General features: G+C 50.7%; 1 protein-coding gene across 1 annotated transcript; it reads left to right on the forward strand.

Annotated features, from left to right (window-relative positions):
• Positions 1-150: 150 nt before the first annotated feature.
• Positions 151-11,073, forward strand: LOC100909238 (piezo-type mechanosensitive ion channel component-like). The gene is given in 30 exon segments (XM_029112533.1): positions 151-214; positions 470-568; positions 715-837; positions 986-1,137; positions 1,218-1,386; positions 1,512-1,680; positions 1,771-1,954; positions 2,174-2,434; positions 2,548-2,799; positions 2,898-3,218; positions 3,321-3,756; positions 3,904-4,324; positions 4,429-4,880; positions 4,966-4,992; positions 4,995-5,063; positions 5,151-5,560; positions 5,701-5,820; positions 5,911-6,226; positions 6,309-6,418; positions 6,531-6,810; positions 6,916-7,145; positions 7,252-7,707; positions 7,793-8,079; positions 8,189-8,472; positions 8,641-8,884; positions 8,981-9,608; positions 9,967-10,189; positions 10,289-10,496; positions 10,630-10,924; positions 11,008-11,073. Coding segments are annotated over 30 exon segments (7,356 nt in total).
• The last annotated feature ends 573 nt before the right edge of the window (positions 11,074-11,646 follow it).

Genomic DNA, 11,646 nt, shown 5'->3' on the forward strand with positions numbered 1-11,646 from the left:
TGACCAGCCTCGAATGAGCAACTGTAACTCGTCGCATCTCTCCGGGTAGACACAATCGCTTAGGTATCCGTCCAGGAGGGGGCTTGAGAAATGAATTCTCGGATGCTATAAAACGTGCGTTCCCGGACCGTCTTCCTTCAGACAACCGGGATGGTCAATGCGGTCTTGGCGTCGGTACTCTTCCGGATCGGATTACCCGTCGTTCTCCTAGCAGGTGAGCTTCTAGCGAGCCGTTCCTTCGACGAGAATCTCTTGGAGAACTTCTTGTTGGTGAATCTCGAGTCTGCGTTCGATTGAGTAGCTTGTTGACGATTGAGTGGATCCTTTCTCGCAAGGACAGGGTCTGTTGTACGCGCGTGAGCATGAAATCCGGTACGATTACTCGCTACACAGATCGAGGGAGTATTAGAGTGCGTGAAAATAACTCCAACTCGAGTCGGGGGATGATTTTCATCTGTGTATCCTTCAGGTACATTGCCTCGCTATAATATCTTCTCCTTCTGCTACCTGCTACTGCTCTTGGTGTCACCGCTTCTGACTGGACCATCCAGGGGAGAGCTGCTACCAGGTAGTAATCACGCGTCTGTTATCATCTATTTCGGCGTTTGACTCATTTTGACTGCTCTCCGCCCTCGCGTATACCATTATCCCGTAGTGAGATATTGAAGACGGCGGGAACGTTCCTCGGCTTCAGGTCTCGGTATGAAATTTCAGCACGGGCGAAGTTTTACCTCCTGACTGTGGTCAGCGTATCCACTGTATTTTGTGTATCTCATATAGCCTACCAGATATACCTCCTATCAACCAATGCATACTACGGCACGGAACCAAGGTATTGTGAGTACTCATAAGGTTTCTCAGCTTCCTACTGTGTCCCTGGTCACGGGGCTTGGAGTTCCGTGCTCCCATGCCTAACGATTCTCATTCTCGGAGCGGTGAAGAATAATTTCACGGAACCGAAGAAAAACATTCCAACATTCCTTAGGTGGCTTGGAACAGAGACTCTTCACCCTATTTGGACTCCACCGACTCAATGGAATTTCCGTTGTGAACTGCGCGAGGCTCCTCCTGACCGACTTCGCCGTACTGCTGCTGTCGGCCCTCGTCTACGTGCAATGCGACAAACGGGATCAATTGGTTGGTTTCAAGTCCTCCGGGGCTTCTTTCTTCTAAACGCTTGATCGAAGCTCTTGAGACAATTCCATTCCGTCTAACAGCTCCTCAGAGAGAGCAAGGCTGCGCACTTCCCGCATTTGAGATCGGGGAGGCGAAGGTGTCCGCGGAAATCCATGACTTTATTTCGCTTGGGAGAAGCTGTAGTCATCCTTGCGCTGGCTGCCGCTGGAATCTTGCATGCGTCGATATTCTCGCTGGTGTATTTTTTAGGTAATTATGCTTGGCATACATTTCACTATAATTATAGAGAATATAGATTCAGTAATAATTATAAGCAGCGATGAGAAGGAACTTTGGAAAAAGCTCCATCTACCGAGTATAATCTCCCTCTCAAGCTTTCCTCGGCGTGGCGACGTGGCTCGCTTGCTCTAAATCGCTCGGCGTAGGTTACCGGAATTTTCGAACGGCTCTCATGATTTTCGCCGCTTTCCATATCATTGCCCTGTACATCTATCAATTCGACTATTCACAAGAATTCATGGAGCCCGACAGCCTCAATGCCAGGTGAGCATTTACGATACGCGGACCAGTAGCTGCGTGACGGAGAGCTGACGGCACGCAGCCCTCATTAGATCCGGACTCCGATGCTTACAGACTGGTAGGCTTCACTGCTCTCCGCATGCCGGCGTGTAACTCTTCGTCGGAGGAAACCTTGATCACCAACCACCGAGATTTGGTTTTCCACGACCGCCACTGGTCACTTTTCGTACATCCGATCTCGGTTCTCGTCTTCTACGTTTCCGCATGTACAATGACACGCTACGCGTGTACCACAAAGGTGCCGAGGGCAAACGCTGGGGCTCTCGCCATCGCTCGCGGGATCCGAGGGAGATCACAGTCGCTGTTTCCGACTGGAAAGAAGATGAGACGCTGTCGGAAAAGTTTGGCCTCCTGTCCTTCGAAAAGCATCAAAAGTGAATCAGGAGTGAGTTCAAGCATTCGATCCATGCCACCCGGGAGATCTTTGGAAAAAGTCAATCAATGAATCGCTTCCCAGGTGCTGGATTTCGAGGCGAAGAAGTGTAAGACGATGCCTCCCGTGCAGCGGAGCCTCGTCGAAGACGCTGCGGGATGCCCCTCCCGATACTCGCGTGCCGCCAGGGCCAAAAAAAGCGGCCAGGATCAGACTCTTGTGGGGAGAAAGAGCCGGCACGCAAGGTATTGCGCGGAAATATGGCGATATATGTGTGCTTTCGTCCAGCTCTCCGTTTCGTTTCTGCTGAAGGGGAGCTATGTGATTACACTGATCATCATGATGGTGAGGAGGTTTTCCTGAATGACGACTCGCCCATGTCTTTCTCGGCCTGCGGAAATCGGTGCCTCGGAATCGTAGGGACGGAAGAAAAATTGCCTAATTAACCTTTCCCGTAGGCTTGGAGTATCACGTATCACAGCTGGCTGACATTTGTTCTGCTCTTATGGTCGTGTCTCTTATGGATGATGCCGAATTCACGCCGAGCTTGTCTCAAGAGTTCGCCTGCCCTGGTCCTGTATGCCGAAATTCTACTCATTTTCCAATTCATATACTCGCTCGATCTCACCGATCAAGAGCTCCCGACACTCGTCGGAAACGTCAATCTCAATCAAGTTGGATTCGTCAAGCACGGAAATGCAGGCTATAAAGTGAGATCTGAATACCGAACCTCTCCCGCGTTCACTGCTCGACCTCACGTTTTATATTCCCGAGTGGAGCTACACCGAGCCAAGCTACATCTTTGCAGCATCTGTGGACGAAGATTTTATACACTGTGGGGTTTTGGGTGACCCTTCGACAACATGTCAAACAGAAGCGGGAGATGAAGCTTCGGACGCGAGGCGAGATCCATCGAGACACTCATTTTGCGAAGACGCGGTCGAAGGTTCTCGTGAACACGGATGTCCGCATGAAAAAGCTCGGACACTTGTGGCGGAACATTCTCGCTCGCGTATGGATCTGGGTGGTTGCCGTGATGCTGCTCGTGATTTCATTGGGCGGTGATCACGTAGTCCTCTATCGGATAGTATACATGGTCCTATTCCTGTTCTTCATCCTTCTGTACCAGGCATGGACACCCTCGTGTATCGTCAACATAGGCAACCGATCGTGAGAATATCCTGCCAGTGACTTCTACGTGAATATTTCAACATCGATTCTCTCTTTGCAGTTTTCGCACTCGACCTGGGTCAACGTCATGTATGGTTTCCTCCTGACCGTTATCATATATTCGATGTTGGTCTTGATTTGCATTTACACGTACCAGTTCGAGAACTTCGCTGGATATTGGGAATCCTATCTCGATGTCTCGCTTGGAATGCAGCAGGACATCGGCCTGGAACTATACGATTCAGACCCGAGGTCTCTCCTGCTGAAATTGTTGACTCCGACAATATTCCTGATCGTGACCATCATTCAACTGCATTACTTTCACGATGATTTCATTCGCTTGGAAAAAGGTGGCCGACCCATTCTCAGCGAATATTCAGTGACGAGTCCTGGGGCCGTCATTCAGATCGACGAGGCGACGGACGACGACACCGCGGAACCGCTGACACTGATTACGATAAGGGGCGGACGTGGCGCAAAGCAGATGCGGTCTCGGCGTGGGTGCTCCTCCTGTTTTAATTATTTTCATGTATCGGCAGTTTTTACCTACTTCATCTTTCTCTGATTTCCACCCTGGTTTCGAGTTGGACTCTTGTGCGATGCTCATCCGTGGGGCGCAGTGTCACTGAATTTCTCTCGCGCAGTTCCAAAGGGAAGCCTTGCTTCGATTGACGCTCAAGCAACGGAGGCCAAGCTCACCGTTACCGCGGTGCTCGAGAAACTAAGACGATGTCTCGGCGGATTGGAGCGAGTCGTGTGGCGTCTTCTGGAAATTCATCTAACGAAAATAATTTTCCTCGCCGTATTTCTGCTGTGCGTATACGATATTTGCGCCGTGCACGTGATCTACATGGCTCTGGTGATTATAGCGCTCCCCGTACGGAGCCTCCACCAGTTCATGGTGCATTGCTGCTCGCTGTGGACGGCGATTCTCCTCGTATCGAAGATGATCTATCAGTTGAAATTCGTTGATAGTATCGGTTGGGAAACAAAGTGTGAGTTCGTCTACGGTCTGAACTCCACTGGACCTTACCCGTTCCCCTTCAACACAGCCATCGACAACAGGTGAGTCGTGGCATGATTTCTGCGACCCTCGTGAAATTCCGGTGAGCATATTCAACCGAGCCAAGGGAATAGAGCTCCTCCCCTGATCATGCTGTGCCTTTCAGGGAATGGATTGGATTCATGAGAACGGACCATTTGATCAGCTACTGCAAGGGATACATCGCACTGATCACGCTGTTCACACTGAATGCCTTGGTGAAAACCCATCAGAATCGCGATCGGCTCCTCCGATCAGCTCCGGAGCTGCCCCTCGGAGTTGTTTGGCCCGGGGTGACTCGCAAAATGGCCGACCGCGATTTGTGCACTTGCTTGAAGTTCCTCATCAATTATTCCTTCTTCAAATTCGGCATAGAAATTTGTCTCGTGACCATGGTCGGCTGCATTGGATTCCGCCTTGACGTCTTCGCCCTCATAACGTGTCTCTGGCTCTGCTGCATGTTCCCTCTGCGGAGGAGTATTCTGGCGCGAATATGGCCTCTCTACACTGTCTACCTCTGTGTTGTCATACCCCTCCAATACCTAGTGGCTGTCGGTCTGCCTCCGGGCTTATGTATCGGTGAGCAGAGCGTATCCCTCCATGAACAGAGGGATGTTGCCACCACGGAAGTGGAGAATTATTTCAAGCAACCTTCATCCCCTAGAATATCCGTGGTACCGAGAGAACGAAAAAGGAAAGAAATCATCGAATGGCTATTCCTCCCCGATTACAGGAATCGAGCGTCGCACCGAAAAATTATAGGTAGGACATAACATTCAGATTCTTGGTCAGTAGTCTCTCCTGCGGTCACCATGTGATTGGAAGTAAACGAAATGCTTCCTCTCGCAGTCGATTGTTTGCAATTGATAATGTCATGCTGTCAGCTTGCCGTATTCAACATCGAAGCAGCAGACGGTCCGGGTCACCCAGCTGGGAGCAATAAGGAGATATACGATTCGAAGGGCGACTACACGGGCGAACGGCCGAACCCCGTACCTCGATTCATCGGCGACCCCGGGCATTTCAACCACATCAAAACTGGAGTCTTGTTCCTCTTCTACTGGATTACTTTGGCAGTGATGTATCTTGCGGGGACGAACCGGATATCGCTGTTTTCCCTGTTCTATATTTTGGGCTGCTTCTTTTTCCTTTGGACCGGGAACGATTTCTACTTGAAGCCCATCAAGACGCTTCTAAGTTGGTGGAACTCTCTCGTGGCCTTCAATGTCACTGTCATCCTCATGAAATGCGTTCTCCAGGTGAGCGAAATCCTGTCGGGTCATGATTCCTCGCTTCTCTATTTCGGAGGAATAGAACCCATGTCCGCACTGTATTTCGTCCGCCTGTTGGAGCTCATGAAAGCAAACTGAAGTTCCTTTCCTCTCTTCCCGGTCCATAGTTCGTTGGCTGCGTATACCTCCAAGAAATGGCTTATAACGCCTGCTGGCTTGTGCAGCTGCTGGGCATCGCTTGTCTCAGAAAAGTTCATCCCAAGAAGACTTCGATGTATGACTCGATTGTGAGTGTACCCCCTGGCTCCGCAAATAGCTCGCGGATCAGACTTCTCGCAGAGCTCCGTGGTCGTCACTCATGCCGTCTGACTCGACAGGTGGATCAGTGCAACGTGCCCACCTCTGAAGCTGGCCTTCTGTGGGACGCCATCTGTTTCGCTTTCCTTCTGCTGCAGAGACGGCTCTTCACATCCTATTATTTTCATCATATGATCATCGAGATCTTGGCGCAACAAGAGCTGAGCTCGCGCGGGGCCGAGGTCATACATTTTCTTCAAATGGAAAAAGTCAAACAGCAAAAGGAAGAGGAACACCAGACCATGGAGAAAATTCGCATGAAGATGGACCGCATCAGAGACAACCAGCAGAAGCAGCGTGAAGGCGAATACGTCGAGCCAGTGACTCATATGCAGGGTAAGTCCAATTCACATTAACCCTGATCGCGATCTCCATCTATGCAAAGGATGAAAACACCATTTATATCCCCGTGCTCCAGCTATACGCTCCGGTCATTATGATCTCTTCGAAGACGGGCTCGAACTGCAGGACTGGAACGTGACATCCTCGAAAGAAGAAGCGCGCGACAATGTCGACGGCAAGAGAGAGGTACACCTTTGCCCTGTGATTCCTCTCGATCGAAAATCGGTTTCTTCCGGTAACACGTCTTGATCGGTAACACGTTGCCGACGCGTAGGGTCTGAAGGTCCCTTCCCCGAAGGTGAGGGAGGCTCCGGGTGCTGTTCGGGATGGCGCTCAATCGGGAACCGACGCAAGGGCTTCCACTGCGAGTGCGATGATGAACCTGGATCTGAGTATGCGGTCGAAAGAACTTCGGACGAATCTCCGTTCCGAGACCTCGGCGCCATCGCCACGACCGATCGCTCCGGGAGTCGTCATCGCGAGGGGAGCGGCTACACCAGCGGCAGCAGCTCAGGAACCCATCCCGCTCATCGGCCAGGCCCCGAGTCCGATCGGGAACGTCGAGGGAATCCAGCAGGGTAAGTGAATTTCACCTTCCGGCGAAAATTTAAATCATCCGAGAGCCAACGCTTCCACTCCAATATTTCGGCTTGAAGGGATGACATGGCAGATGAAAATCTCAGATTACGCGGGGATCGCACAACGCTTTGCGGTCAGTATGCTCGTCAGCGCCACTGCGGAGCTTCACGCTTTTTCGGGAGGTTTCCGTGAAGTAGCGAGGCTGCTGGACAAGGACAAAGAGATTGTCAAGAAAAGATATCCCGAGGGGCTCGCGATTCTCACCGAAGAATATCAGGAGAGTAGGCCGAAAACGCAAGTCAACAGGCCAACGAGTCCAGAAACCCTTGCCCAGGTTGGTGATTCCTACCCTCCTTGGGATCGCGGACAGAGTTTCATACTTTCCGCTTGCTCTATCCTAAATGACATTTCGAATCCAACTGATTCATCAAAAACGTCAGGAGCTGCGGCTCATCATGAAAGACCTGGACGAGGGAGCCTCGGCATTGTCCGCGGTCGGGCGTTACGCCCTAATCGAGCAGTTCCTCGATGCCTTGGTGTACGCGTTCTACGCCCGCACGGAGATCGTCTGTTATTTGGGCATAGTCTACAATCAGATCTGCACAGCGACTCTACTCTCGCTGCCGTTGCCGCTGATGGTATTTCTTTGGGGCTCACTATCCGTCCCGAGACCGTCGAAGACATTTTGGATCACGATCATCACCTACACGGAAGCAATCGTGGTCGTGAAGTATCTCTTCCAATTCGATTTCTTCATGTGGGAAACGAGCTCCTCCAAGAACGCACTCGATCCGCCGAGGATGCTCGGGGTTGAAAAACGCAGCGATGACCCGAACTATGCGCTATACGACCTCCTGCTGCTCTTCCTAGTTTTCCTGCATCGGTTCGTTCTCAAGGTGAGATCTTGGCGGTACGTTCCCCCTCTTTCAACGGAGAGCACTGGCGACCCATGAACACTAACGAGATAATTTTCGCGTGAAGAGTCTTGGTCTGTGGAAAGACACAGATCGAAGCTTCCGGGGAGCACCATCGTCCCAGCCTCCGGTCAACGTTGGAAACATTGACAACCACGACGCGAACCAGGAGCAGCTGACCCCGGGCTCGGGAAGCTTCGAAGAAGTCCCAGCTGTGGGACCGATTCGTATGAAACGTCACGACGATACTTCTTCCGAAGAAGGTGATGGATTCCACGAAGACTGCGGGGAAGATCATGAAGATGAAGATTACGATGACCTCGCAAAGGCCGAGTCGAAGTCTCTGTGGAAAAGGTGGGAAGACAGCGATGATTCTTCGATTTTTTCTCCAGGCCTGATAGGAATCAATTCGTCAGTCGCTAGTCGATACCCTCTTGAAACTTTTAATGCCTTCCCGTTCCAGCATACAATATTATTTATCACCATTCAAGTCCTTCTTCAAAAATCTTCTGCATCCGCCGTACCAAGTAGCCGTGGACGTTTACGCCTGGATGTTCTTCTGTGATTTCTTCAACTTTTTCGTGATGGTCTTCGGATACTGGGCCTTCGGTACCAACGGAAAGGAGGAGGGAGTATCGGAATACTTCGAGAAAAACGAGGTTCCGATACCGTTTCTCTTCATGTTGCTATTCCAATTCGCCCTGATCGTCATCGATCGCGCTCTATACCTGAGGAAGTTCATTGGCGGTGAGCATTCGGGGATAAATGCATGAATACATAGGTAGCGCTAGTCCCAGACTCGATAATCTTAAGACAATGATTGCCCGAGTCAACTTGAGACAATCTTATGCATTCGGAGGGCACGGGGGTTGGGTGTGGAGACTTACTTTCGGAGCCCTTTATATCCTCCCGCAGGAAAATTGATATTCCATCATCTCATCGTAGTCATCATCCACGTATGGATGTTCTTTTTGCTGCCCGCCATTAGTCAGGTCGGCGTCACAGAGAAGCACAATATGCCCCCGAGATTGTGGTATTTCACAAAATGTATCTACCTCCTCCTGTCTGCTTATCAAATCAGATGCGGATACCCGTCGAGGATCCTCGGAAACTTTTTCACAAAACAGTACAATTACTTGAACTATTTCCTCTTCAAGTGGTGAGTTTATCCGCCAGTCGGCTCGTGACCCGTTCGTTTCCTGATGGGATTAGATTCCGTACGTCTTTATTTGCCAACCCTCGATTCCATCGGCAGCTACTTGTTGGTTCCGTTCTTCTATGAGCTGCGTGGTTTAATGGACTGGATATGGACCGACACCACCATGACCCTGGTCAATTGGTTCAAGATGGAAGACATTTTCGCCAGTATATTCCAGTTGAAGTGCCAACGTCGCGCCGAAGCAGACTACCCGAACGCTCGGGGCGAGAAGCGGTCTTCGCTCGTCAAGTACGGCATGGGCGGAACCTTGTTATTCCTGATAATTCTCATCATATGGTTCCCTCTCTTGCTCTTCTCTCTTGGCAACACCGTTGGCGTATCTCTGCCGCCGGACGAATGCCGGATGCAAGTGAGCATCGGAGGCTACGAGCCGCTGCTCATGATCTCGGCGCGAGATAGCCATGTTCATCAGATACCCACGTCCGCTTTCGACGCTCTCAACCGCATAGCGAAAACTCACGCAAAAGCTAAAAACTTCCTCGAGAACTACGCTCAATCCGACGTGGTCGTGGTCATGCTCAACGGGAACTCGACAGCGATCTGGGGCATATCGCCCCCGTCGCAAGAACAATTACGGAGGGACTTGCTCAACACGACGACGAAGCTCGAGCTTTCAATGAAGATCACCTTCTTCAGAGAGTCCAAAGATTCGAAAACTAACCCGGTAAATCAATAACGCCGCAATTGATCGCTGCCAGGCTCCCGGAGGAGCTTCTGCTCCCGATTCCCTTCTATCGTCAGGCTATGAAAATGCTGCTATCAGAGATAACTCCCTAACTTGTCCATATCGACAAAGAAAGCTCCCGGTATTACAGGCCGTCGGAGAGAAGAGTCAGGGACCCGCTTATCATCCGGTATGTGAAGCCGGAATCTAGTTTTGTATTGAAGACGCTGCTCTCGCAGATCTCGGAAATTCAACTTTACCAATCTGCGAATTCGAAGGGGGGACTCGGCGTCACCCTCGATTGCTCGACCCAGGTTTCCCGGACTTATTTGCAATATGAACTCGTTTCAATCCTCAGAAGTCTACAGTGGAGGTGCGCGAATTTCTCGTTGACAAGGGTGCCCGAGATCAGATGGCGGCAATGTTAGCTGACAGCCCTTTGAGGGAGAACGGCGATCCAAGAGAAGTGATTCTGCCCGAGCTCCTACCCACCTTCATCAGGGTCCCGAGGAGAGGTGCCGCCGAAAAAGCTTCAGAACTGAACGACCTGACTCTCGAACGAGAGACCAATCCGAGTGAGTGTTCCACGAAAAAATGGATACAGGTTCCCCTTTTTGCGACATGAAGGATCGGCAACGTTTCCAAAAACTATACCGAGACGATTTCCTTCGGTCCCCCAGCTGGCCTACGAAATTTGAGCATAAAATTGTGGCACAGTAAACTGAAGTCGACGGTACAAGGTGAATGGTGGGAAGTTAAAGCTGAGCCTTGCACGAAGGATGGTCCTTATCCTTACCTACCGTATCCGGACGTGTGCCGGTACTTGACGGTTGTCGTCTTCGTTGACAAAGTTTTCCCGCGGTCGTTATCAAAATTCTCATCTTACGGGTGAGCATAACGACGACCTTGCGCTGAAATTGACAGCTGATTTTCGGGGGCGAAATCCTGCCACGAAATTCGATTTCGTATCGTATGCGCGCATCACCGGATCGCTATGAACCTCCGTGAATTCTTTCCGCAGAATTGTCGGACTGTATACCACTTTCGTGCTGTTGGTCTCTCGTTTTCTCCGGGGTTTCGTCGGGAACACATCAGCGAAAATTATATTCGACGACATGCCCAACGTCGATCGTATCCTACAGCTTTGCATGGACATTTACCTTGTGCGAGAATCTAGAGAACTTGCGCTCGAAGAAGACCTCTTCGCGAAACTCGTTTTCCTATATCGGTCACCGGAAATTCTCATTAAGTGGACTCGTATGACGCGTCAACCATCAAGTCCATCGCAGAAGCGACGAGACGGGGGACCGCTGAGAGTAGGACGAGAGCCTCATCAGGCGCAAGGCGAAGCGCGTACGCGGAGACTCCCACATAATCAGGAATATTGGCTGCGTTCCAGACCGAAGAAGCAGCGATCATGATGATGGATGGAGCTAGTCATATGTATTGTATATATATCGGATGATTGGAAATGTGTAAAATATATGTGCAGTGGAGGCTATCGTTTCTCAGAAGTACGGATCGTGTCTTTTTGGAAGCGTGTGCTCATTTTTGAGCGCCAGGCAGTCCTCAAGACCGTCATTGGTTTTTAGATGTTCTCCGAATAAGACCTGAGATCTTCCAGGATTCGGCTTGAGTTGGGGAGGGGAGTTCCCGCTCCATCGGAGTTCAAAGTAGGGTTACCATTTTCGAGGGGGAATTTTCACCGGATCTTGTTCTCTTGGATTGATCAACAGGAACTCCTCTCGATTGGACCAGAGTGAGAGAAGAAATCCGAGAAGGGACTTCGCCGGCTCTATCGACTCGCCTCTTCTTTCCGTTCCGCGATATTCCCTCACGGTAACCTACGTGGGCAAGTGCGCGGAGCATGGGCGGAAAATTTTCGCGTCGTTATTTGAACTGTGGATGCCTCGGTGCCGAGAGTATTCACAGGTTCTATCGTGATAAAAAGTACATGGAAGAAGAAGAATCGCTCAAGTTTCAGAGTCACCGTTACTCACAGCGGAGAGTTGAAATGGTCTGAATTCATGCTCAAGGA

The sequence above is a fragment of the Galendromus occidentalis genome, unplaced genomic scaffold (assembly GCF_000255335.2).
Source record: "Galendromus occidentalis unplaced genomic scaffold, Mocc_1.1 scf7180000077512, whole genome shotgun sequence".
In the NCBI taxonomy this organism is placed as follows: domain Eukaryota; kingdom Metazoa; phylum Arthropoda; class Arachnida; order Mesostigmata; family Phytoseiidae; genus Galendromus; species Galendromus occidentalis.